Source organism: Gasterosteus aculeatus, chromosome 15 (assembly GCF_964276395.1).
Source record: "Gasterosteus aculeatus chromosome 15, fGasAcu3.hap1.1, whole genome shotgun sequence".
NCBI classification, from domain to species: Eukaryota; Metazoa; Chordata; class Actinopteri; order Perciformes; family Gasterosteidae; genus Gasterosteus; species Gasterosteus aculeatus.
Genome location: NC_135703.1, coordinates 11884501 through 11911983, shown reverse-complemented (window position 1 = coordinate 11911983; position 27483 = coordinate 11884501). Strand labels below are relative to the sequence as shown.

Genomic DNA, 27483 nt, shown 5'->3' with positions numbered 1-27483 from the left:
ACACTCAGGCGAAGGCTTCCCAAGGAAACCTTGGCCCTAATCCAAAGGGATTATCCACATTGCAATTGCAGGTTATTGATACTGCAACCTTCACAGAATGAAAGCGGAATGACTGCCACACTGAGATGAAAAGACTGTCAGATATGGATGCAGGCGGCTGTACTGTATGTGGCAGTTGGGCCTGACCCCACCTTGCGAGGGAATCCCGCCACCAGGTGTCCACCCTCCACCGCAAGATCATATGCCAAAATGCCAAGAGCCGCCAGACGAGATATTCGCACATATTTTGTGAAACAGCTGGTGAGCCGCCAAATATGTCTCCATCTTCAGAGAGAGGAGAGGCACTGGCAGTTGGTGAGGGGACTGTATGTGTGTGTGGGGGAGACACACACAACACTGAGACATGAAACAAGAATCACAGGAATGGCAAATGGCATCAGAAAGTCACATCTTGAATTTCCCTTGCAGCCAGAGTGTTTGTCTTTTTATTTGGCGAGAAAATCTGAGCTGCACCAACTGATCAAGACGCAGACTCAGCAACTAGCATGTCTCAGCGCCCAAAATACACACATGCATGAACTTGCATGTACAAAAATATTCAACACAACCTATTGGATCGCCAAATGATCAGCATTGGAGAAAGAGGTGCTATTTTATATAACAAAAACTCCAGACGCAACGAGGTGCTGCGATGTCTTGATTTAGAAAAGCGTTATCGTTGAAATAAATCCCAAGTAATAAGTCAATGCTTCATGGCACTCAGCTGACACACAGGAATAGCTAAGTACATACCATTAAAGTCAAAGACACTAAAGAGACCTTGAAAAGGACGTATCACTGGGGTTTTAAATCATGAGTGAGTCTGAGTGCTGTCAAGTAAGCCAAAGATCCTTCTTTTATTGTAGTGCGCTAATTTGAAATTGCTGCATTTTTTTTGGCTCCTGCTTAGGCTGCAAACCTGATCTCACTTGAGCCTTCACAGAGCTCATAAGGGGGACACACCATCAGGCAGTTATAGTGCATTGACGGAGTACACTTTTTGTTTACACTTCCAGTTTGAATGATGCTGGATGGACAACAATAAAAAAGTGTACGGCAGCTTGTAGGCTGTTTAACAAGAGTACGTTCTATTTACTACGAGCATATTGAGGCTTTCTGAGGCTAGATTTATTTTTAGTCAGCCAAAGTTTATTTAAAAGCACCTCTCTGAAATATGCATTTGAAATACATCATGAAATAAATAAATGAGGCAATAAATACATAAATATTAAATAAATTTAATTATTTCATGGTACTTTTATTTCATAATGCCACTTTTCATTTCCAGAGTCTTTTATTTCATAATGCCACTTTTCATTTCCAGAGACTTATTTCATAATGCCGTTTTACATTTCACGTTCTTATATGCAAATCGGGGGGCGTGGCTACATCTAACATTCAGAACCGACAACAGAGCCGTGTGCAAAAAAAGGCTGGCTAAGGGACGTGAGATTAGCGCTGGTACTACAAGCACAGGTGCTGGACGCCCGCCTCTGGATATTCCTGGATATTGGATTTCTCGGGTTGATAGACCGGACAACACAAAGTTGACCAGCTTGTCGCCAGGAATATCCAGAGGCGGGCGTCCAGCACCTGTGCTTGTAGTACCAGCGCTAATGTTGACTTCATCAACTTGGACCTCTTCCACACGCACGCGGTGCTCAATCAGTCTTAGACAATTTAAAACTTCGTCGTCTATGTATACATCTTGAAGAGCACTTATCCGCCCTAGTATTTCCAAAAAACCCTCAATATGTGTCAAAATCATATCTGCAGAAAACCCATGTTGATCGATTTGATCTGCTAATGCTAGCATGCTACCTCGGAGCCCACCGGTCCCTTAGACAGCCTTCTTTTGCACACGGCTCTGTTGTCTGTTCTGAATGTTAGATGTAGCCACGCCCCCTGATCTGCATATAAGAACGTGAAATGTAAAACGGCATTATGAAATAAAAGACTCTGGAAATGAAAAGTGGCATTATGAAATAAAAGTACCATGAAATAATTAAATGTATTTATTATTTATGTATTTATTGCCTCATTTATTTATTTCATGATGTATTTCAAATGCATATTTTATGTATTTACGTATTTATTCATTTATTTAATTTTGACTAAAACGGCATTTCATACTCTGGAAGCAAGATACATATCTTTGTTCTTTCAGTGTTGTAAAATATTATTATTGTTATCATCATCACTATTATCATTATTTCTATTATTCTATTATTATAAACCCAAAGGTTATTACGGCCATTGTGTTGATTTCTGTGAGAAAAACTGTCATGTCAAGGCTCCAGGCCATGACGGCAGAGGAGAACGTGTCCAGAACGTTTAACCGCTGTAGACCTGCAGAGAATAGATGCTGTTCTGCCTGCATGCTCGCCTGCTTCTCTTAAAGCACCTTAAACAGGACGGGGTCTGGTGTTTTCCATTACATTAGATGACATTTAGCTGACGCTTTTATCCCAAGCGGCTTACAATGAGTGCATTGCTACCATAGGGATACAAACTCAAAAGAACAATTTTTAATTTAATCAAATAAGCTGATTTACAACTTGCTATAAGAGCCATTATAAGTACAATTCAAGTGCTACAATTTGTTAGTCTTTTCAGTCAAGGTAGTTTGCGCCATTTCCTTTCCGATGTTCGCATAGGGGCATAGGAAGAGAGGGAGCAGATGTTGCTACGAAGTTGGACAGGAGGATGTCCAGTTCTTCCAAGAAATGACCCAAAGAGCCTGGCAGACGGTAGAAAACAACTATACTGTATTTAATTGTACCGGGTGAGTACAGTGCAGCACCGGCCGTGTTCAAAGGGTTCAATTAAGAGCTTTACTGGAACAAAACCTTTTTCATATGCTGAATGTGGCCAGTTTGTTTTATTGCGTATGGCAGAGAGGAAATGTCCTGCCCACATGGAAGAAACAGACTTGGGTTTATTGCTGAGGTACAGAAAATGTTTCAAGAGCTGAATGTTTTATTGTGAAAATGGGCTCCAGAGATGAACAGCGAGTGATATTATTTGTGGACATACTTCATCAGTTTGAGTACATATGAAAGCGAAAGCAGTTTCTCTTGGGGATTTAAATTTGAGATACTTCTGACCCAACTTCAATGCCATAGTTGTAAGAGGTTTGAAGTTGAAGCATAGTCACATCAAAAAAGGATTTAAATTATACCCAGCAGTAATCAGTCCATTTACTCACACATACTCAACAAATGGGAAATTGAATGCATTATCTTTTTTCATAGTTCAGCAGCAGTGGCGATGCACGGGGCAATAAAATCTCTGCAAACCGACGTTTGCAGAGATTTCCCTCCATGAATCAGAGGCCATCCGCGCGTTCTTATAGTTCCCCGAAATGACGGGTTGTATACGTGGTCATATTTACGGATTTCCTCCGACAAAAGCTCTTCAATCTGAACCATTCTCTCGTGAAAAATCTCCGTTTTAATAATGGCGGTATTATGCTATGAAACCGTAAATGTGAGACTCCGGAAAGGATGTAGTCAGCAGACCAATCACAGCCTTGCGGGCTGCGTAGCTTTTGATGCTAGTCTAGAAGTCTAGAAAAATCCGTCGACGCACGCAAGGGGCATGCAAGGGGCTTTTGCGTGTGCGTGTCCTTGCGTCGCTATAAAAATGCAGAAGCATAAACTAGGCTTAACACGGCGGCGTCCTGCGCGTATATACAGCGTTAGAATGTAGCTAACTAGCTAGCTAAACATCCCGTTGTAGAAGTCTCTACAGAAGCGTCATGCGGCTTCCCTTTCACGCCGGTCCGTTTTCTGATTGCGAGGTCAGGCTGGGTCCACCTGTTTTACCTCTACTTTGTCCGGCAAAGTTCTTCTCTCGTACAGAGTTCGGGTCTTCTTGGAAGGACACTGCCGGTGGTCGCTCTTGTTATGTTGTCAACCGGCGCATCACGAGACTCGCCCTGACGAGAGCGCAGTGTAAGGTGGCGAAGGGCTGGCCCAAATCTCAATGGATTTAGCTGAAATTATAATGTCACTCATTAACTTTATCAGTGATTGGCTAACTGCTTCTTAGACCCGCCGCCAATGGGACCCGGTCCGAGCCCAGCCGAGACAAGCGTAGAGGACGTGAAGGAAATGCATACATTTTCTTGGGGTGGTCTGATAAATAACCTTTTAAATCTCATTTCAATCCGGAGAGACTTGTTGAAATTTGAACAATGCTTTATTATAACATGCATAATATTGATATTGCAAAGTTGTTTGGGGGTTGGACTCCATCCTGCCGCAGGATAGACCAGAGGCCGGGATCTCGAGCCGAGATGAGGCATATCCCCCCCCTTTGGGAGTCCAGACACTGGTGGTGGTGGTAGAGCCTAAATTGCACCAATCTCCTGATATGCCAGGTTCTGCTGTAGATTGGAGGTGGTGGCGGGTCACCTTTGGTGCGTACTGAAATGCCAACTGATAGGAAAAGACAGCAGTTTTTAACGTTTGCCTGCACCAATGCAATTGATTTACGGTAACGACACCCACGTCTGATACTACCCGACCCCGCCACAAATCAGCTGGCCGTGCGCCCCCAGGGAGAGAGGAGGCCACCAGGGAACGGCACAGAACTGTCCGGTCTTCCTGACTGAATTTTCACCTAATTTAACCTGTAGTAAGGAGACTTAATTATTTTTTGGTTAAATTCAAGCTAAACGCTTAATGTGCAAATAACTTCCTTATCACTCTACAGAATTTAGACGTGTGTACCCGTATTAACATTATTGCTGACAGTACGGTAATTGTCACGACCTGCCTCTAACAGCCATGACCTAAAACAGGAGACGCAGCAAGTTGACCAAAAGATGAAGTCTTTATTTCACGTTAGATCTCGGCGGGACAATCCACATCCGATGGCTTCCGACGAGGCGCGGAGTGATCAGTCACCCAAGTTGCCAGGAAGGCGGCGCTTTAACCTGGCGCACCTGGTGTCGCCACTTAGCACTCTCCAGCAACCTGCCGTTAAAAGAGACACACACACAAGTAACACAGTAGGGAACCGTCACAGTAATCTATATCAAGAAAGCAAATTAGTGTATTTGCCAAGATTTGAAAGAACATTTCTGTGAAGCTGTCTCCACACTGCATGATTGACACAGATGTGAGTCAATACTGCTGATTGATGCTCCGTCAGCGATGCTCACACTGCACATCCACCACTGATGCATCCGCTGAGTAAGACGGCGTCTCCGGGACGTATCGATCATTATCAGTTTTACTTAAACAGCATGATGCTGCAGAAAGGGAAAAACCTTGATTGGTCAGACATTCTGACTGCCAAAGGGTCGTTAGTGTGGTCATACAAAGAAGGTAAAAGTATTCCATTTACTGATTTAAGTAGCTTAATAAAAGTGGTTCAGTCGTTAAAGACAATTTCATGCATGTTGTCTGTGTTTAAAGTCTAACTCCCATGTGTGTCACTGAAAGGAAGCTCTGAGAAGGAGGGTTACAGCATAGATAGAGACATAAAAAAACTACTAAAAATTCTGCTAGCTGCCTCGACAACACACTCTCTCTCAACGGGACGTCAGAACCCTCACCGTGTGTTTTCAACAAACACGGTGCGCAATATTTCAGCAAAAGTGAAAAAATAAGGATTGCGCCGGCTAAAAATATGCTTTTAAACAAACATGGGAGCAGTGAAAATGCATAGAGTGAAACCTCGACCAACAGGGACCAGGTAACCAACTAAAAACAATACACCCATGTCACTTAAAACGGCATTCAGTATATAGAGTATTCAGAATATAAACACTGCACAGTTCAAGTGGGAGTAAAATACTTCAAAATGTACTAGAAAACACAGGAGCGCTCTCCTCTCTGCACATGGGATTACTGCGGTGGCACAAACCTTTTGTTATTTTGTCTTAAAAAGCCTCCCGATGTTGTAAACACTCCCTCTGGGTATGCAGACATGAAGGAGGGACTGAAAAGGGCAACTGCCTCGAAACAAATGGCCCCTAAAAGTCACAATACTACTGTATGTTAAACAGTTTTTGATAATTTGATTTATCAAAATAAGTGAGAAGATTTGCACCATTAAAGTACGATATCAACTGAGACTTGTCATTTATTTCTACTTGAACTTGGTCCAGTCTCAGATAATTTATCCTTAAGACATCTAATCGTTGCAGTTTATACTTATATGGTGCATATTGTAAAATAAAATTGTATTTGATCAAATCCCCACAGACTTACACTAAGGTTAACAATAGTTCCACTACTTGTTTCACATCTGGCTTATAACAATATGTCTGTGTGGAAAGCAGCGAAGGCGGTTGTACTTGAGTATATTAATTTTCTGCTAACACAATTCAGAGACACATACAATGTATTTTTTACTTTTTTTTTACTCCATGTATGTGATTTTTAACTTAATTTACTAACAAGCTCCAACTAGGCCCAACAAGGGCTGTACACTGCGGTACTGCTATTTCAATCAAAAACAGGATCTCAGTACTTCCTCGTTCCTCCGAGCATTGTCAATTACTTTAATTGTTCCACCTAAGTATTGTATTTCTAGAGATATTCTTAAAGTGATTCTAAGTAATTCTAATTGAAGTACATGTAGTACATCATCTTTAAGTTATTCAATACCTGAATATTACTTGATGAAGGTCTATCTGATTATATCCATGTTCAATTTGTAGTGACTTGTTTGTATCATAGCTGAACAAGAGGCCGGCTACCTGTAGGGAGACCAGAATGGAAAGAAGGCAGATAATAGCGTCCCTGTGGTCCTCTCGGCCTTATCCAGAAAAGATAAGAGCATCTGCTGTCTATTAAACTCTCCCTGAACACTCAACATAGAGCTTATCATCTGCCGATACAGTTTAATCTTTCCTCTGTCTCCTCCTCGCGAAGCTAAACATAGGCTACTGTTTCTAAAATAAACGCCACTCTGCGTGCGTGCGAGCGTTTCAATAAGTAATTCATGCTCTGTTTTCCCTCCGTCTTACTCAAACACTCTCACATGCTCCCTCCGGCAGCGCACGTGTCCTCCACGCAGACACACTGCGCCCTCACATTTTCAGAAAATACCACAGCTGCCTGAGGTCTTTTAATCGACGTGCTGGTTCGCCTTAAAACGGAGGCCTCAGAACCCCCTCGCTCGGGTCCAAGGAAGCAGCCGGGCCGTGGCGTCGGGCTGGGCCATCGCCGGCCGCTTCGTGGGCCCCCCCCCCAACTCCCCCCGAATGTCACGCGGCTCATGTGGATTAGACTTCTTTTACATGTTGTGGAGCCAGAATGTGTGAGCGTGTGTGTTAAAGGGGGTGTGTGGGAGGGGGGAGGTGGTTAGGAAGGACAGGAAGGAAAAAGGAAGGAACTGAGGAATAGCCGCCGTCTGGGGTCAAAGGCAGCGATGCCACCTGTTTGGCCTCGGGGCTCAAGTAATGAGTGCTGGCGTGAGCGGCGTTAAAACAGCTGTGAAATCATCAAACCAACTGCACTGTTTAAGGTGATATATATACCATTTTAAAGAGCATTATAAATAAAAAGATTACCATATTAAGTATTTCTGTAATTAAGTTGAGTGCAATTTAATGTCTGTCTGCTTTCCTGTGGATGTGTAATACTTGCACCGTGCTATGCTATTTCAAGAAAATCAGGTGGATAGCAAACGTTTAACCTATTTCAACCCTTGCAAGGCCACATTTCAAGGCGTTTTAAGTAAAAAGTCAAAATTGATGCAGATGTAAATCCTATAAAATCTGAATGACATCTTTGGTTCGACTCTCCTGGCCAAAACATTCAAGCGGCACACCAGCTAAACGTTTGAAGCCTCAAGCTGAACTGGGAGGCCCTGAAGGCATCATCAGTATCACTCTCTTTCTGAACATAAGCTCGATGGATGCTTGATCTGCTCTGAAGAAACAGTGAGCGTCTGAACCAAGCACCAGATAAGAAAAGTTAAAAGTACAACTAGTGGCCTGGATACGTCCACTTCAGTCTCACCGCAGTCTCCTCAGAAGCATCAAGTCTCACTGCCAGAGTACAAGCCACTGTTCCCTCACCCGTCTCTCATTTCTCGCTCCATACATCCCAAACCGCGGATATGATTGACATTACGCGTTTACACTTGAATTTCTTTAAGTAATAGTTTGCTTATTCTACATTCTGCATCCTTTGTTGAGTGGGAATATTAAACGCTTCCTTCCATCTTCATCCCATGTTCAGTGAGTGGAGGATTGCAGAGAACATTGTCCTTTCCCTTTCACCCGACCTCCTCCTCTCAGCAGATTTGAGTCTGATTGGACCGGCAACAAACCTGCAACCACAGCAAACAGCTGGAGGTGAACGTGAACTCATGTCCTCTGTGAAACACACACACACACACACACACCGAGTAGTACTGCGATTAGGGAATTCTGAAAACAAAACTTTTACTTGGGCAGTGATGATCAAGGTTTCCGTTGAGAAGCTGTTGAGTCTCAAACGGGCCGTTTGACAGACCTTTGCTGAGAGATAAGGAGGAAGCGGTTAGCGGGGTTGCTAATCACCCGGGACACAGATGTGGGAAATACCAGTCTGATCCTTGACCAGGACCTGCACAGCGTCACCGTGGCAGACAGAACAGACAGCACCCATGTGTGAAAGAGATGACCTCGGCCCCTCCGAGGACTCCCAAGTGGAAAAAGGAAGACCAACCGTTGCAGGAGCTGATAATGCCTTTTAATTTGTCATCAGAAGTGAATGCAACAATGACGTGAGAAAATCAGAAGCTGCATTTCTGCTCCGCCTGCCTCCGGTCCGTTGGCGTAATCTGTCATGAAAGCCAGCAGCCCTCTCAAGGGGAAAGTCGAACCAACCGAGTTCCACGTTTCAGCCTTTTCCTTTGCCTCACAAATTCCTACGTGTCACTCATTCTGAAAGAGAACACTGTGATTGAACCAAACATTTCTCCTACTCCTCTTGTGGGAAAAGAGGGTGTGGGAGGAAATGTGAGTGCATGTGTACCCTGCAGTACTTGCTCAAAAAGCTTTCCCGTCTGGCCTAGTCTTGCGATGACAAGACCACATAGTCTGGCTCATAGAGAGAGAGAGAGAGAGAGAGAGAGAGAGAGAGAGAGAAAGGCTGCCTTCAAGTGCTGCTTGCCAAACATCCAACTATGGGGATTGCTTGGGCTGGACACACTGAATTGTAGCCTAGAAGAAGAACACTGTTGAATAGGACAGTCGTTAGCAGATTCTCCATCACGATGCTGAGTCTGGTCAATCGCTGAAAGATTCCAATTGAATCTTGGTTGTTGTGGCGCACGGGGTAGAAAGAGTGCACTGGGAACCGCAAGGTTGGTGGTTTGAGTCCCGGCTGCCCCATGTCTCAAGTCGAAGTGTCCCTGAGCAAGACACCTAACCCCTAATTGCTCCCCGGGCAAAAATGTAAAAAAGCCATGGGTTTAAATTGTAATGTAAGTCGCTTTGGATAAAAGCGTCAGCTAAATGACCTGTAATGTAAAATCTGATTTTTTTACTCACAGAAAATGTCTTATGCCACCGTTGGAAAATTCGTGGCGCTTTGTTGTTAATATAAAATAAAAACTAAAGGGAGCCTGTTTTTTGTTTTTCATGAGACATGCACATTTAAAAAGGCTGATCAAAATATTCTAATAATTGGAATTCACTAGTTAGCTGGTTAGTTAGTTCGTTGAAGCTGTTTTTCTAATCAGATAAAAACAAAACTAAATAAATAACTGATGTCTTAAAGGGCTACTACTACTGAGTTTGCTATTTATTGTTTGATAGTTGTCAGAAGACTGCTTCCACGATAATGATCTCACAAAGAGGCAGAATGAAGAAACAACGTTAAAACGTGAACTGTCGCCCCAACTGTTCGAAAGGGAATAGGCAGAAATAAAGAGATGCCTTGACGTTAACTATTAAGTTGTGACATTTCCTACACCACGTGAAGGACACGCGAGGACGGGCGCCGTGGTGGGGGCGGAGCTATGCAAATGAGACGTCGACTCAATAGATGCTCGCGGCTCGTGTAAGCGGAGCGGGGACACTTGCTGCGGACACAAGAGACAGAGACAGGAGACGCCGCTTCGGACCGACGAAACAGATCACTTTCGCTCGACCCACAACACCGCAACATGTCTTCAAAGTGCCCCAAGTGTGACAAGACGGTGTATTTCGGTGAGTGTTTCCCGCTTTCTTTGATCTCATCTTTGTACTTTTGGGTCGTGATGGTGATCTTCGCTTCTCTACGACCAGGTCGAGCTTTGTTTTTGGAGCGTGTTTCACCGTTTTTGTGACGTTGGAGTCCATTCATTCATTCGTTTATACATTTCATGAGTAATCCGCCAATATGTATACAAAACGGTTCATGCCCATTCATTGAAAAAGAGGATCACACATTTAGTATTCGACTATGTCGAGTTACTGAAAATCCTACTTTTCTATATGTATGCATGCACTTCTGCCTTCTCCTGTGCTTTTATTTTGACAACATCTTAACATACAATGGTGTATTAAAAGTATCTGTATATTAAAAGTATCTGTATATTTTCTATCAGTCTAACATTAGCTACATAAAGATCAATATTGCTTTAAGCTCCCATGTTGGGGGGGGGGGGGATGTAAACCATTCCTGCATTTCCCCAAAGAGTTTCTCACAGAAATAAAGCTCGCCCTGAGACGCAGACAGTGTGTTTCTGAAGTTACGGAGCGGCTGGTGGTGTTAATGATTCACCGAGGGGAAACTTTGGGGTCGACGCAGGAGAATACACAAAGTGGTCAATGTAAACAAAACCCACCAACAGAATACTTCTTATTTCACAACATGTTAAACGCTTTCCAACATACGTGGGAGAAAACCCAAGATTTTAACCCCCCCCCCCCCCCCCCCCAAAAAAAAAACAGGATACGTACTTCATACTTCATCTCATTTTGACACTGATTTTGTGCCATTTTTAATTTGTTGTGTTTGGTAAACCTCCAAGCCCGGCAGTTGGCTCGCGGAGGCCCCGGCCAAGAGTGTAGAAATGCCATATGCCGCGCTGGCCCACTCACCACAACACCACGCTGCGTCAGTGGGCCGAAAGCACGCGTCTCCTGCATCCTTCTGAGCAACGGTGCCGTCTTCCATTTAATACCGCGGATGTTTACAGCCAAGTGAATGTGCAGGAACGAGCGCAAAGTAGAGGATTAAAGGAGCACGGGGTCATGAAGATGAAACAAAAATGTCCATCTCTGTTTTGAATGCAAAGGCCGTGCAGCCATATTCATTTTGGCCCGTGCCACCCTGCTCGACAGCGGGCTCCGGGTCGCTGACCTCGTTCTGCAATTTGCGGCACACGTCCGAGCCGTCACGAGGGGGTCAGAATCAATTATGTGAGTGCATGGAAGTCTTCTTACGTAACTGGGGGGGAGAGGCAGCGAACGCCGCAGCTGCCGCTGGTCCACGTGGGCCGTAACCCTGAATATCTGCGCAAATAAGATTTCCTCTCCTCCGACACGGATTTGATGCATCTGCGCGGAAGCTGTAATTTGCTGCATCGCGTGACTCACGGCTCCTCTGTCTGTGTGTGTGTGTGTGTGTGTGTGTGTGTGTGTGTGTGTGCCCTTTTTCTCTTTATGTAACCTTCTGCGATCCTTCCTGGGGGAGTTATTTTGGGGTCGGGGTGTGGCTGAGTCGTCTAGAAGGATGGCGGACGGCTACGAGCACCCGGCTCGGGTGGAATTAGAACGCACGCGTCAAACCGGGCAGGATGGAGAAAGTGAGGGAGGCTGTTAATGGGAATATGAAAGTCCCCTTCAGGGCAAAGGGAAGCTGTGATGCTTCAGAATGAGCTCAGCAGCTCCACCTACACACACACGCACACACACACACACACACCCGCCACTCAAATCATCAAAACGGTTAAAGTCCCACAAACGAGGGCGTAGAAAATGTTTCTGATCTGCACCAGGACGCGTGTTCCTGACAGGGAGAATTCTCTTCTTTTCCCAAGCTCTTCATCCGCTGGTGGTGGTGATTTGTGGCGCAGCTATATGGAGCAGTGATGGGCCCACCCTGTAGTTCCCCACCCGCTCCTCCAGCTGGGGCCCAATAGTGAATTAAGCAGGAAGTTTTTCAGCCCACGACCCTCCTTCTTGTGTAAGAAAACCTGATGAAAAAAACCGTCATTCAACCCGGCAGCGGTGAGCCACAGTCTGGGATGGAGCTTTTATTATTTTCCGTTTGTTACTTTAATTGCCTGCGTGTTTTATGGTGGTGGTTCAATTTCATCACCACTAAGTGCAAGTTTTTTTTCTTGTTGCTGTTCGCTTTGCTTCTGGAGTTTTTATTTTAAAAGTTAAAAAAAGGAGGAAAAAAAACCCTATTGCTCGTCGTCTATGCAAACAGTTTACTTTTTGAGTGTTGGACTGAAATTCCACATTGTGGCGTCACATCCGTTAGTTCCTGTGGAGCGGAGATGCCTCGGATGCTTTGGGGATTATTGGCCCGCGTGTGTCAAGCCCCAGTGGACATGCGTTGTTAGCGTGGGGACGGAGTCTGCGCGGGACGCAACGCCGCTAAGCCACTAAGTCCCCCCTCAGTCCCCCCTCAGCTGCAGACCCCGATGCAGCCGCATCTCTCGTGGCTGACAAATCGGAGCCGTGACGCTAAGTGAATAAACGAGTAACTAGTCGGGGGGGCCCCGCTGGGAGTTTCTCCTCCTCTCCTTCCATTGGCCTCTTCAGCCACTTGCCCCTCGGCTCAGGCCCTGAAATGCCTGTTTCCACAACTAAAAGGCCCGTGGGGGGGATTTAAACGGGACACTTTCAAAGTGCCTCATGCATTATAATGAGAAAGGACATCTCTATTCACACGAAGCTCTTTGGGTCGAGGCAGAATGGCTTCGTCGGCCCGGCCTTTTCCCACACACCTCCTCCTCTTTTTCTACCCTGCTTTTACCCCAAACATCCACACAAAGCCTGCTTCTCCGCCGTTCCTCTCCTGTGCCGTCCTGTTTTCCACTCGGCTGCCCGGTGGGCCGTGTGAATGTGCCTCGTCGGTTACGTAACGGCACTTTCTTGAGTCACTGCCGTTGTGTAACCTGCCAGCTAGAGTGCACCAGCCATCGAGGGCCCTTTCTCCTCCGCCCGCGGAGGTGGCGTCAGGCTCGCTGTTGAAAGGCCCGCCCCCAACACAGGTGGAAGCGTCTCACCTGGGAGCACACAGTGGTCTGTTGCATAACCGCACAGAGGAACGATTGTCTCTAGTTCACCCAAATTTCTGTCAGAATCTTTGAGACCTTCCTGTCTTCTGTACGTGCAGGGCTGCGCAGGCTTCCTACACCGTCGTTGTCACGACTAATCCAATGGTTTTCAAATTGCAAAGAAGAAAAACATTAGAGGTTCTAAAGGTGCAGACTGGTGAAAAATGACTCTTCCAAACATGTATTTTAATTGAATGTATCTCAAACTCAATCAACTGTTTTTTTTCTCACAAATAACAGTTAACAAGGTGGCCTTAAGAGGGCCTCCGGGTCCCTGGTATCTGCTGTAGCTGCAGACAAAACAAGTACCATCACTCCCTGTGGGAGTTTGGGCATCGACGTGGTTCAGCAGGATTGTTTGAGGTGACCTCTCTGGGTTAAATGATGCACGCTGTCGACTATTCTGGGACACTCCCAACGTTGAACAGCTTTGACTTCTGCCACGTTTGAACCGGCATTGATCGGTAGCTCAAAATGTGAAATGAAAAGTGACACAAAGCGTGAATGGAATGTGCAGTGGCAGCAGCATGAGATTCCATTACTTCTGTTCAGTCAGGCCGGGTCTATTTTCACCGTCTGCTGTAGCAGATACACAGGAGTAGTAAAACCAGTACCACCAGTAAGCAGCGATTGTTGACTGTAATCTCAAACATTAGCCGACATTTTGAACTCTCGATCTTTTTGAAGCTTTTTTGTTTACGCTCTTCAAATGGAGCTTCTCAAGTTGAACCCTGCTCACGCAAACACTCCTTTACGAGCCTCCCTCAAGCCGTTTGTATGCGTGTGATGTCTCTGTCATGTGATGCCCCCCCCCCCCTCCTCAATTATCCAATTGCATCTGAAGGTGCCTTTCTAGTGACACAGCCCTGCTTCTGTGTCGCTGTGTCCTGACTGGTTATAGGGATGAGATGCAGCGTGGGCCGAAGCAGGCCCATGGGTGTGGGGGGGGAGCAGGGCGGGCGGGCGGGTGGGGGGGATGGCTTCGCCCGCGGCTCCTCTGACCGGCGCAGACAGGATGCGAGTTAACTGCGGCCCATTTACGTCGGCCAGCAAAATTCACGAGGTCGGCCTCTTGTATTCACAAAGGGAGAGGGGGGGGAGGAGGATGGGGGGGGGGGGGTAGAAACCCCGGGGAGGAAACCTCGCCTCGGCCGAGGGGACGGGACGACCTCCAGAGCTAAGTTTTGCCACGGGGGTTGGCATCAGCCGCTGGAGGACGGCGGTTTCCTTTTTTAGGATTATTTATTATTATTATTATTATGTAAACCTGTTACTCAGACGTCACGTTAAATATCCGGCCAAGCAATTGTTTACGAATTGTCTCCTCCTTCCACAAAATCTGAGGGTGACCAGTTTGTTTGTTGCCGAAGCTTAAATCTCCTTCAAAGTCCCGTCCCCTCGGTGAGAGCGCCTCAAAGGCCTTCGAGTCCTCTGGGCGGTTTGCACTCCAGAGGAGTGGATGGAGACGGGATGCAGAGGAGGAAACGCAGGCTGCTTGTTTTTTCCTCTCGTACACGTCTCTTGAGATGTGAGCCTTTCAACAGAATGGACCGCCCTTGTTTAGGGGTCCTGCTTTTGTCTCCCGGGCCCCCAGACGGTCAGGTGGTGTTTATTAGGACGTGCAGTTATCACAAAAGCCCCGAATCAGGAAAACACCCGCATGGACTCAGCTGTCACTGTGTGTGTGTGTGTGTGTGTGTGTGTGTGTGTGTGTGTGTGTGTGTGTGTGTGTGTGTGTGTGTGTGTGTGTGTGGTTTCATTGTAGGACGAGCTGAACAGATGGGTCCACGTTACCAGAACAGAACCCAGCCAACCGCGATTCCCAAATAATGAAAATAACATTGGTTACATCATGAGCAGCACGGAGGAACTCATCCGTCACTGATCAAGCATGTTGTCACACATTAAAGCAATAAGGTACGAGAGGCTGTACTTTATCGTCCAAACAGTTACGTTATTTAAGATAAAGTGCTGCCTCATGTACTTTATTGCTTTTATAATACGGTTACAAGTAAATAGCTACCTTTCAGCACAAAATAGTATTAGCCACCAAACGTTGTGTATCTCATTTCAGTAGTCTAGAGAACAAATAGTCCCCGTACGTGCACGTAAACAGCATCAGGTCTCCGTGCAAACCGATCATTTGTGGGATTTCCGGTTTTTTTTTTCAGCGATCGCCACTGAGCTAAAAGCTGAAATGTCAAGAGTCAACAGTCGCCAAAAATCTAACCTGTTACTTTGAGTGCGCAGTGATACAGAACGCTCAGGTCAATGTGAACAGCAACTGTACATTATCGCCCAATAATACACACCCTGTGACTCACTCTCAACCAATCGGAACGCTGGATTTCATCTACCCGTATTATAATAATACATCATAACATCAAGTTATAATTGTTTGCAAGTTTAAGGCGTTCCGAAGCTATTTGGAGCCACAGAGGACTGGCGAGAAACGATACATTCTGACTATTCTGAAAGGAGTATTTTTCATTCAGTTCATCAGACAAAACGTAGGAATTTCAGCTTTTCAGCGTGAGGTCAATTTTTCTGCGCTGTTGCACAGCGAATACAGCGATCAGTCAATCAATGGAATTGTGCAAAACCGACATGGTTCAACGTGCACAGTATTGGACGACACAGGCAAACTAAATTACTCCTTTCAAACTTCACGAGGGCTTTGCAGAACCTCCTTCTGTTCTTGCCTTTCACAATAAGTCCTAGAAATACGCAGTACACACTGCACAACTATTAAATATGAAAGGCCAAAAGGAAACTCGATGAAAGGCTCCCAGTAGGCAACTGCAACTACAACACAGGGAATCAAATAGTTGCTTCCAAGTATGTTGTATTTTTGTGACATTTGTGTAAAGGCCTTAAAGCCTTCGAGCAACCGGACAAGCAGCCTTTGGCCGTTTCGCTTTGTTCCTCTCGCTAAGACCCAATCGATTTTATTGAGTGATGAAGAGGGCACCCATATGAGATTTCAGAGCCCCACCCGCCCCCACCCGCCCTGCCGTGTTGCATGCTGGGACTTCAGCTGTGTAAATGTACTCATGCTTGTTTATTTGTTTCTAGGCTCCGAGAAAGGATGAGTTTCCTTCTAATCTTGGGGGTGAATCTCAGTCCGTCCTCGGCTCTGGTTGTTGCCGGGTCGCTGTTGTTAATTAAGCAACCATAGTTAAGTCATTTGGACAGACGGGCTCTACGTGTTCCCCCTCCGAAGACCCCTCGCCTAAGTTCTGTCGCTTCCAAATACAGAGTGTTTTGCAGAACATTTGCTGCTCCTCTTGCCCGGCTGCCAGTACACCGAGCATATTTGATCTCAGCATTAATAAGATCAGAAGCGTAACTGGATCATGTAACGGAAATTAAAAAGAACGAATTGAATTGAACCGGCTAGAAGGGAATGACGCATCACGAGTCGTTCGTTTTCAAAGCAACTGCTTGATATCAGATTGCCGACTTCACTCATTGCATTAGACGTCTTATGACTCAAATTTCCCAGGGCCGAAGTTAGACCCACTTAAGGGTTTCTGATCATAAGTCTTCAAATGTCAGTGGAAACGGCTATTTGTTTCAAAATAAAACACGGCCAAGTGCGGTAAAGCGGTGCTTTTGAATCCCTCGTGTCCTTTTACAGATGTTCAATGTCTTTGTGCCTTACGGTCGAACCCATAGCTATATATAGTGTGACTGCGTCTCACTATTAAATCAGACTATTTTAAAAGGCTTTTTCCAATTACGTAAAAGCACTCGCGCCTCGCCTTTTGAATGGCGCTCTGTTTGGATGTCATTTCCTGCCAGCTCAACGCCTCATTCGTTGGCCGTCATGTTGATTTTTAGTTTTTTTTTAGTTTTTGCACACCGGTGTTGGTAATTTCCTGGCTGCAAATCAACTCGACTGTGGCGGGACGGGTGGAGCGCCACAGCCGGGTGTTGCCTACGCACGTCAGGCGCTCCAGTGTGCAGAGTTTGGGCACTCGCATCTCCAGCTGTTGCTCTTTTCTTTTTGATTAACGTTCGGCAACATCGGTGAATCCGAGAGAAGAGTCGTCGGCAGCTCTTTCCTTCTGTTTCGCCGTCTCCGTGCCGACAGCAGACTGAAGAGCTTCGGCTCTGAATTTCCCAATGAAGTGAAGCAGCTGACAGTGACGCAGGTGTCTTTCTGGTGCAGACGCCGGACCAGAGGATGTTGATGTCGTCTCTTCACGCTGGAGCTCAATGTTCCGTCTGTCGGAAATAAGAAAATACATTTCTGGATTTCTACAATCTACAATATGCAATATTCTACAATATGCATTTCTCTACCATTGAAACTGTTGAACCGAGATGGTGAGACACCCACACACGAGCCGCCTCCTTTGCTGATCAATCTAGTTTGTAGCTCACTTTCTCGCAGAAAATATTTTGCGTTTGCGGAGAAAGTTTTCCGCTCATTTGAGTTATTCTCTTCCAAAAAACGGACACAAACGTGAGGTGAGAAGTTCTGCAGACTCTTCAGCAGTGATCTCCGTAATCGCTCCCACCGTTTACACAGAACCGGGGGTGGGGGGGCGCCTGAGCGCACGGATTGGCTTAACGGATTTGGCACATCCTCAACGATGTTGACAATGTGATGGGGAACATCGGGAGAGACTTCCCTGTGGACGGGGGCTTGTTTTGGTAACACGAGTGGGTGCTTTTACCCTCGGACATGGGGGCATTTCAGTCTTCTTATTTGCAGCCACACGTTTGTTGTTATTATTATTATTATTATTATTATTATTATTATTATTATGAAAGAACTCTTTGTCGGTACATTGATTCAGTCACTTTGATTTTGTTTTTCCCTTTTTAATTCATGTGAAATGTCAACCTAAATATAGATTTTACGGCATTCTTTCAGCAATTGAGGCCGGACAGTATGAAGGATAATAAAGATGTAGGCTCATGTCGGAGCTGGGGGGGGCTATAAACATCTGGGCCAGAGGCAGATCCCCTCCCCCTCCCCCACTCTTTAACTCCCACCACACAGAATACACACAGACACACTCTTCTAATAGCGAGTGCCCGTTATAACAGGGAGCTGTTGTGGACTTTGTCACTCGGCACGGAGGGGGTCGCAGACGGAGGAATGAGGGGAAACCGCTAGTGGTTCCATTCACATCTGTCGGGTGGTGTAACTACAGTCACCAGTCAGTCAACACAACCCAGAGAGCCCGCTGGCAGCACCCTCAAGAACTGTGTGGTGCCAGGAGGTGTGTGGGTACCACAGCGCACACACGTGAACTGTGGAGCAGAGACGTTAAACTCCTCCAACATCACCAGATGCTTGATGGTGTGTGTTCTTTCATTTAAACTCACTGGAATAAAATGTTTAGAATGAGTGAATTGACTTTATTGTCGTCCTCCTTTTAAACAACAGTATCTACACAAAGTGTTTCCGGCCGTTTGCTACGTCAGCATTCCTCTGCTCTCAAGCGTTGACGGAGGTCATGCACCCGATCCTCTCGTAGTCTCACAGGCCTTGTTATTGGTAATTAATCTGTGTTTTCATAATTGACAGGGAGAAGTGATTGGAGAGTAAACAAACCTCTGCAGGGAGTAGTTGGATCTCCTAAAGCAACTCTGAGAGGCATTTTTAACACTTGGTTCCCATCACATCCAATCAGCCCCAGTATGTGATTGAAAGCAGGGGATTCAAGGAAGTGACACATTACGAAAACACACATCCATCGAGTTCATTGACTTCCATGCTGTTAAGAAACTGATTCTCAGATTGTGTGTGTGTGTGTGTGTGTGTGTGTGTGTGTGTGACCGATGGGATGTAGGAAGCGGACCCCCGTATCCGTCTGTTTGTGCCCCGTCTGATAAGAGAAGGTGTTTCCTCTCCTGCCTGCGTGGCTCCTTGGGCTCCATTGTGTGGAAGCGGCAGAGACGGTATTATTGGAAACGGTATAATTGGGGGGGGGGGCTCGCTGCTCTGGGGTCGGTCTCGCAGAGAAAGGGGGCGGAAATGGGGTCGACGGGCCGTCTGCAGCAGGATGGGTGTACAGTGAGCTGGGGGAGGGGTGGCGGTCTGGGTTTGGGAGGAGGGGGGGCTCAGAGGATCTGGGTTGGATGGGGGGCCCCCTGCCTCCTCACTCTCCCCCCAATGCTCCAGCTGGACCGGGACTCACGCCACCGTCTCTCCCGCAGTGACATCATCACTGCATCCTGCACAGACATTCCCAGTGTAATGCGCCGCCCCCCCTTCCCATCACCCCCCTCTCCCTCCCCGTCACTCGCTTGGCGCGATGACAGGATTTCCCTCCCAAGGGCGCAGCGGCCCGGCGAGGTCGCACAAGCGGCCGATTATGATGCCGCGTGAAGCCCTCATTTGTCTCTCCGATGGGTGACGAGCGCCGAGCACAAAGCGCCACGCGGGCCGTTGCCCGTGGCAACGTCGCCGCGAACGCCGCTGTATCCCTTGATGTTTGCGCTCACCCCCGCATCTCTTTTGTCGTCCATGTGCAGCTGAAAAGGTGTCATCGCTGGGGAAGGACTGGCACAAGCTGTGTCTGAAGTGCGACCGCTGCAACAAGCTCCTGAACGCCGGAGGCCACGCTGAGGTCAGTCGCGCCGCCGGCAGCAACAACGCGGCCCTCGCACTGCCGAAATGAAACGCGCCTCGTCCCAACTGGTGCTGAAACTGCTGGAGTTCTGTTTCTGCGGCCCCCTTACCTCCATTTCATGTTTTTATTCTTTTACTCGATTTCATTTCAGAAGGAAATATTCTTGTTTCTGTTTATTTAAAATGTGTAGCTGGTAGTTACTTTTAACATTAAGAGTTCACACGTGCGAGCAATTATGAGATATGACACTCATTTAATTTGAAGTTAAGACTATTAAGTTAAGACCATTAACTGTGTGTCTCACACATTATTGCACTATTCCAATATTATATATGCATAATCATGAAAGGTGCCATTCAGCAAAAGTACAAATACTCCAGTAGGAATTTGTGTGGGGGACTTTCAGTATTTTAAATTTAAACAATCTCAATACTTTTAATGGTTTCCAGTTGACCAATATATTCATCAGTAATGTGATGTAATCTTGTCTGTTCTTTTCATTTTTTTTGTTTATCAACCAGCTGTTCACTCAAAAAACTCAAGATAATGATAAAGTCGTCGGTCCGAAATGACATTTCAAAACCCAAAGATTCATTTTATTTACTGCTTCATTCTTAATTAGTCTAACTATTAACAGTCATTAGAAGATGACATTTGAGAGCTGAACCAGAGGGAAGGCGATACAGGTTTTATCTCCCTAACAGGTGAATGGAATGACTGTGGGGGGTTTGCAGTATGAAAATATCAGAAGTGCACAAGACAGCACAGTGTCGGTCACACGGGGTCGAAGGCCAATGAACTGAAGTTCACTGACTGTTGTTGTGAAATCTAAAAAGGGGAAGCCGGTGCCTAATGTATTGATTTGTTCAAATATGGTCTTAATAATGGATCCTCAATTAAAAACTATGGCATCTTTTTGTCTCTAAAATCAGCTTGTGTCACTTAGTAAATCTTTATTTACTGAATTTATTAAATTATATTCTAATTTCTATCACATCTTTTGCAGGTGAAGTTCTAGTCACTGGGGTGATGTTTTTATTATTTTATTCCCGAGCTTCTGTTTTTATTCCCTTTGTGTGCAAAACAACTTTTTAATAAATACATTTTATTAAAGGTGGCGTGTTTGTACCATCGACTCCTGTCATGGTACCATAACAAGGTTAGGTTTAAAAAAAAAAGGGCCAGCCCCATTGAAACAATCTGCTATTGGTCAACTTCGATTTGTTTAACACCCCCCCCCCCCCCCCCCCACTTCAGCCTTAGTTTGCATCAGTCAAAAGGATCCGTCCTTGTGGGAATGTTAACCCCCTGAGCGTTAAAGGCTGAGTGGCCTTTTTTCCTCTCTGTTGCATAATCACATGTCTCTTCTGACCCCCCCCCCCCCCCCCCTGTAAACGTGCGAGTCTCCTGCTCCTTTGCCAACAAAAAAAGAGGATGTCCAACGTGATCTCAGCTGCTTTGTACAACAGAAGCAATTTCCCCGCAAACCCCAAAGGATGTCGTTTTAATCTCTGCGTGATTACAGTAATGTTGTCACACAATTTCTCTCTCTCTCTCTCGCTCGCTCGCTGTGGCCTCCATCCCAATCCTGCCCCGGGCTGCAGCACTGTGGCACCAGCCTGACTTTAGCAGGCAACAAAAAAAAAAACTCAATACTCACTACTCACGATCATCGTCATGGAAACAGAGTGCGGGTGGAAGAGGGGACTAAAGAAGACGTACAGGGGGCCGTGTTGGAGGCTATTTCTTGTCATCTCGGGAATGGTATGCGAGAGGTCACGGCCCTCGGAGCAACCGCGACTGCTTCTTTAGAAGGAGCCGACAGCAGGAAGCGGTCCAGCCGAATGAGGGCAGCAGCCTCCCGAGGCCGGTGGCAGAGAGCCAGGCTCCACGCGATAAGTCCACGACCCTAAAAGACCAGGGCTGTATATCGTGACACGTCCCGAGGAAGTTACGTTTTCACTTATCGCCCACTTGTTTCTGCAAACTTTAGTCAAACACAGATACTTCCTTAAAATATCCATCAAATGACACAGGGCAGAAAAACTGCCGTTAGGTTGAATGTAGCCACCTGCTAAGCAGCCGAGCAAAGACGGCCGAATGAATCCTCCATGCTCCCCCCCCCCCCCTCCTACAGGGACTCAATCCCCCCAAAATGAGTGCGTTGAGGTGGAAGATTGGAAAATCCCATTTTAAATATCAGCTTGTGGGAAGTGAGCTCCTGGGAAGCGAGTGGGCTGAGCAGCGATGGATGATCCCTTCTCAGGGTCCCGCTGCCTTCCAGCCACGGCGCACACGGCGTACGACGGAATGTGAGCGGACCACTCGCCTCACTTTACAATGAAGCCCACTGTGTCCGGTCCTGAGAAAGTCATCAGTGCTTAGTCCCGGCGGCCAGACCTTCACGGCTCTCCTAAATGTCAAACGGGAAGTGTGAGAGGACTGCGCGGCCGCTTTACCAGTCGCTGATCCCGTCGTGGTTTAATGCATTATCAAAGCTGCGCCGCCTTCTGAGGAAAATTGAGCTCATGTGGCCAAAGCAGGAGGGATTGTGGGTAGTCTGTGCCCTCTGTAATGCCATGTTTTTCCCCTTGCGACCCGACGCCTGGCGTCTTGCCCGTGGCATTCGCTCGGTTCTTCTCTTCTATGGGCATCGGGCCCTGGACCAGTGATCCCCAAGCTGGTCACGTGCACCTGCATCCATGTCTACCGCTGACCCCATCAAGCCTCCCCGGGGGGCACGGAGGCGTCGGTTGCACTGAAGGGTGCCGCTGGATTCTGGGAGACGCCAGACGGTCGTCATGATGTGTTGAAATGGAAAAGACAAAAATACTTGTTGGACCTTTTTTGGATCTTTCCATTTCCACTGCAAGACCCTAAAAGTCTATGATGTCAGAAATGAGTGTGAACGATATGAGCTGTCATTGTTGCTTTTCCCTGTTTTTTTTTTAAAGTCCTTTTCATGCCAAATGAGTTTTTGTGTGTCTCCCACAGCACGATGGACGACCCTACTGCCACAAACCGTGCTATGCTGCCCTCTTTGGGCCGAAAGGTAAAGTCAATGGCGACGGATTCAACATCTGCTTCACACTGACGACCACCAAGTACAGCCCCTCAGCGTTCAGTATAGACTACAAATATATATTATTTATGGATAAATATACATTCAGCGGTCAGGTAACAGGTACTGCCGTGCAATAGAAACACAGCTCAGCAAAGTAAAGATAATGGAAAATTCATGTTAATTAAAGAGGAAATAAAATCCATGTCTTTAGTGTGTCTGACATACAAACTATTCATTTTCAGGATCTTTATTTTGTGATTAATAACCTACATATTTTATAAATTCCTTTTTTCCCACTAATTCAGAGTGGGATATGGATTTATTAATTAATATCAGCTTGTGTTTATTACGTTTATGTATTTAGCGCAGCATGTATGTATTTTTGTATCTTTTAATGTCAGTTGTAGTATTTTAGAGCAGATCTGAATGTCATGTGTAAAATCCATAAACATTTATTTAAGTCACAATATTTCAACCCCGCCGCTGCGTCTCTCACAGGCGTGAACATCGGTGGCGCCGGCTCTTACGTGTACGACGCTCCAGCCAACAACAACGCGTCTCCCACCAGTGTGGATTCGGTCCCCAAAGCGGAGGAGAAGCGAGTGTTTGCACCAAAGGCCGCCCCGAAGGGTAAGCGAGCAGCGAGTGGATTCGCCGCGGCGCTAATGTCTAACGGGGAACCGCTAGTCGATGGTGAACGCCGACACACCTGCCTTGCCTGGGAAATCAACAAAATCATGTTATCAAGTGTTTTTTCATTTCTATCTTATTGGTCTTTTCTGTACCCACTTTGTTGTTGAAGTCAGATGAGGAGGATTGTTTTAACTTTTACAGTTTTTTTTTTATGACATTATTCCATAAAATAGAGAGAAGAGAAATTGGGTGAAGTAGAAGTTTAAGACCATTCATTAGAGTGTGATGTACTGAATCTACCGTTATGAAGGGATTCACGTTGTCATGATTCCAGACCGGTTGAGACTCAAATCTAAATCGTTTTTTTACTGGGGGTTTTTGCTGAATATTTTGGGCAAAATAAAGTGTGTCGTGATTTGTGGGTTTCATGACAGAATGAAACCAACCCAACGCAACCACAACACTACGTGTTCACTAAGGACTCTCTTTTCCTGTTTTAACATGGCAACCACAACGAATATCTTAATATTTAAAAGCTGTTTAGTACTTCATTTATTTCCATACCCCTTCTTTATTAGTACACTGGATTTCACACCTAACTGGAAATGTTGGAGGTCAAATATTGAACTGTTTCCCTTGACTTTCCAGCCTTTGTAATCGTGTGTGTGTGTGTGTGTGTGTGTGTGTGTGTGTGTGTGTGTCTCTGATGTTTCAGCTGCTGGCGGCATCACCACCTTCTCCGGAGAGGCCAACTTGTGTCCCCGATGCAACAAGAAGGTGTATTTTGGTGAGTGGTTTCACACTTCCTCAAAACAAGGTGGGGAGAGGGAGGAGAAGGTGTGAACCTGCAACTGGTTGCCATGGCGTCTCACAGGTGTGCTTTGTGTGTGTCACCACAGCTGAGAAGGTGACCTCACTTGGTAAAGACTGGCATCGACCGTGTCTGCGCTGTGAGAGGTGCAGCAAGACTCTGACTCCTGGCAGCCACGCAGAGGTGAGGGGAAAAACACCGCCGTGGTTCTCTGCCGGACTGAAATTCACCCCTCATGTCTGCAAAAAAGGAAACATCTCTCAATATGAAAGTCTGGCAACGAACTCCATTATTCGTTTATTAGTTGAGTTTATATATTTTAACAAAATGCCCCTATCATAGCTTCCATCATAGCCCACAAAGTGTAAATGACTCAAAAATTAGACAAAAACAATCACACATTCTGTCACACATAAATAGTAGAGTAGAAAGAAAATGTATCAAAGACATTTTTTATATATATATATATATATAATAATATTATTATTTCAAGAGAATTTCATGAGGATATGTTCTGCTTCTAGGAAAGGCACGGCCTGTAAAAAAAACTATTTTGATGTAAAGATTTGTACATTAGCTGGAATGTAGCACAAAATGAAAGTCATGGCTGTGCTGTTTATGTAAATGTCAAAGAATTTCCCTAAAATACATGAATAATTGCAATCTCAACGTTGACCAAAATAATTGTGGTTATTATTTATAATATATACAGGAGTGAACGAACTCAGTAAAGTATAAATTAATAAAACACAAAATGTGTGTAGGATGAAAAAGATCAAGTTGACAGGACATATAAATGTCTCTTAATGCCGTTTTCATTGGACAGGAAACATTATTTGATCGTGTTGACGTTTAGTTTTTTTCCCTCCACCTTGCAGCACGACAGCCAGCCCTACTGCCACAAGCCGTGCTACGCGGTCCTCTTCGGGCCCAAAGGTAACCGCTAGGTGGCGCCGTCCACCCACCAATTATCAGCTACACTTGAAACAGAATGTCTGAGCACGTGATCCACACTCACCACAAGCATCAGCCACGACACAGAAGCTTCTTCAGGAAAATGTTTTCCGATCTCCCCCCCCCCCCGCTGCACTGCTGCACCTTCTCCTCTCGGTTACCCCCCCACACCCCCCCTCAACCCTGATACCCTCTTGCTCTCCCTGTGTTTTTTCCAGGCGTGAACACTGGTGGTGTTGGCAGCTACATCTATGAAAAGGAGCCCAGTGCAGTGACCCAGCCTTGAACCTTGTGCCCCCCCCCCCGCCCCCAGCTTCATCCCTCTTCTCTTCACTGCACCAACCATCAACGGCAGTATTATTCGTGGGCCGTTCTTCTTCCTCCCACCTGTGCGCTCGTACCCGAGAGAACCAGATCCTTTTTCTCCTCTATTCTGTAAGCCGCTCCCAGCTGATTTAGACCCACGAGGAACGATCGATACGTGTATTCGCAGCGGGAGAGCCACAGCCAGCATTCCCACAGCTTGTTACAAACCTTTTCTCTGTTTTTCTTTCTCCCCTGTTAACACATTTCTAAATGTATGTGAACACATTTAGATGTTGTCAGTTGAATACAAAGGTCTTTATATATCAATTTTGAACCCAGGAACCGCGCGACGGACTGTCTGTTTCAAGAAGAAGTTTGTTTAACATTAAATGTGATCAGAGTGATTGTCGAGTTCGGTAAGGTGCGTTGGCGGTTGAGGTGCATTGTGGGTATTGGTGCAGCAGGAGGAATTGCCATGATGCTGCCTCCGGCACAGGTGGCGCTTAGGAGCACGGTGCCACACATCTGTATTTTGTAAATGTCACATTTACATTTTGGCTGCTTGACAACATTCCAAATGTAAAAAAAAAAAAAAAATCAGACAAAAAAACGTCCCGACAACATATTCTAAAGACGTGGAAACAGATTTTCAACACAACCATAAGCCTGAACCATAGATGTTGTTTTACTTCTGAGCTTATGTCGGTAACCTGTTTGATTTTAAAACTAAGATCATCTGCTAGTAAATAACACAATCGCCTGTTTTTAAAGTGGGACAGAATGTGGGTGCAGTCGTGCGAGCAGAGGACAGAAATGCGTATTTATACCTTCCAATCAAGCCCTTAAGTTACACAGCCGTCGTACCGTTACCCTCTCTGATTATGAAGGAGGTCAAACGAGGAGATGTAAGCTGCGTAAACTTTACGATCTAGACTTTTATTGTTCATTTCAAATAAGTAACACTGCTGTTATTCTTTTTTTTTTTGCAAGATGACGCACTATTTGAATTATTTTATTTCTTGTTGTTGACATTAGCAGGAACACCTGCTTAGCTTGTAGAAACACTGCGGACAAGTCATTCTGTAAGAATGTGCCTCCTAGTTTTACTGTTACCCTGTTTGTTTGATACCTGTAGTCGGGCTCCGTAGACACTGCAGGGCCCACCGTCTGTAACCGAAGCACTGCATCCCTCTTTTTAATCCCTTGAATAAAACGAAACACTAGATCTGTGTTGATGCAATTATTCTCGCACTGTTTTTTGTTGTTGTTGTTTTTTACTCCCTTTTCCGTTGGCGAATTGCAATGAAGCCCAAATGTTTCCTGTCTAAAGTAAAAAAAATCCCCAAGATGTACAGTATTCGGTTTAAGTGTGTTAAGTGCCGAGTGTCGTCATCGGGAGCACCAGAGGCTGCGTCACTCCTCCAGCAGCCAACGGGCCTGAATCACTCGTCGCCGCTCGGTCGTGAATGTCGAAACTGTCACGCGGCGTCTTTTTATGAGGCACAAAAGCAGCGTGATGCAACGTGCTCTGCTGCAAAGGTGCGCTGCCAGGTGTACACACGCCCGTCCGCTGTTTGTCTTGGCTGCACTTTACTTTCGAGGCTCCGTCATTTCTTAATTGCTTTTTTCTGACGTGATGAAACCAGTTTTTGTGTGAATTATTATAGAGGAGGGAAAAAAAGTGTGTTCATTCTCAACTCATGGATGCCTTCAGATGGATTTAGTGTGTTCTATAGGCCATTTATTAAATGATTATATACTACACACTCATGCTAAACACAGGGACATAATAACAGGCACATCGTTTTAGTTCTGGGGGAATTATCTTAAAAGGACTAAATGTTAATCTGTTC

At 45.8% G+C, this 27483-nt stretch overlaps 1 protein-coding gene across 1 annotated transcript; it reads left to right on the top strand.

The window, feature by feature from the left end:
• Positions 1 to 9984: 9984 nt before the first annotated feature.
• crip2 (cysteine-rich protein 2) lies at positions 9985 to 26870 on the top strand. The gene is made up of 8 exons (XM_040199599.2): positions 9985 to 10201; positions 19765 to 19859; positions 22857 to 22914; positions 23425 to 23556; positions 24275 to 24346; positions 24459 to 24553; positions 25249 to 25306; positions 25543 to 26870. Exons 1-8 carry the CDS (start codon positions 10159 to 10161, stop codon positions 25608 to 25610), a joined length of 621 nt encoding a protein of 206 aa, XP_040055533.1. The 5' UTR covers positions 9985 to 10158; the 3' UTR covers positions 25611 to 26870.
• The last annotated feature ends 613 nt before the right edge of the window (positions 26871 to 27483 follow it).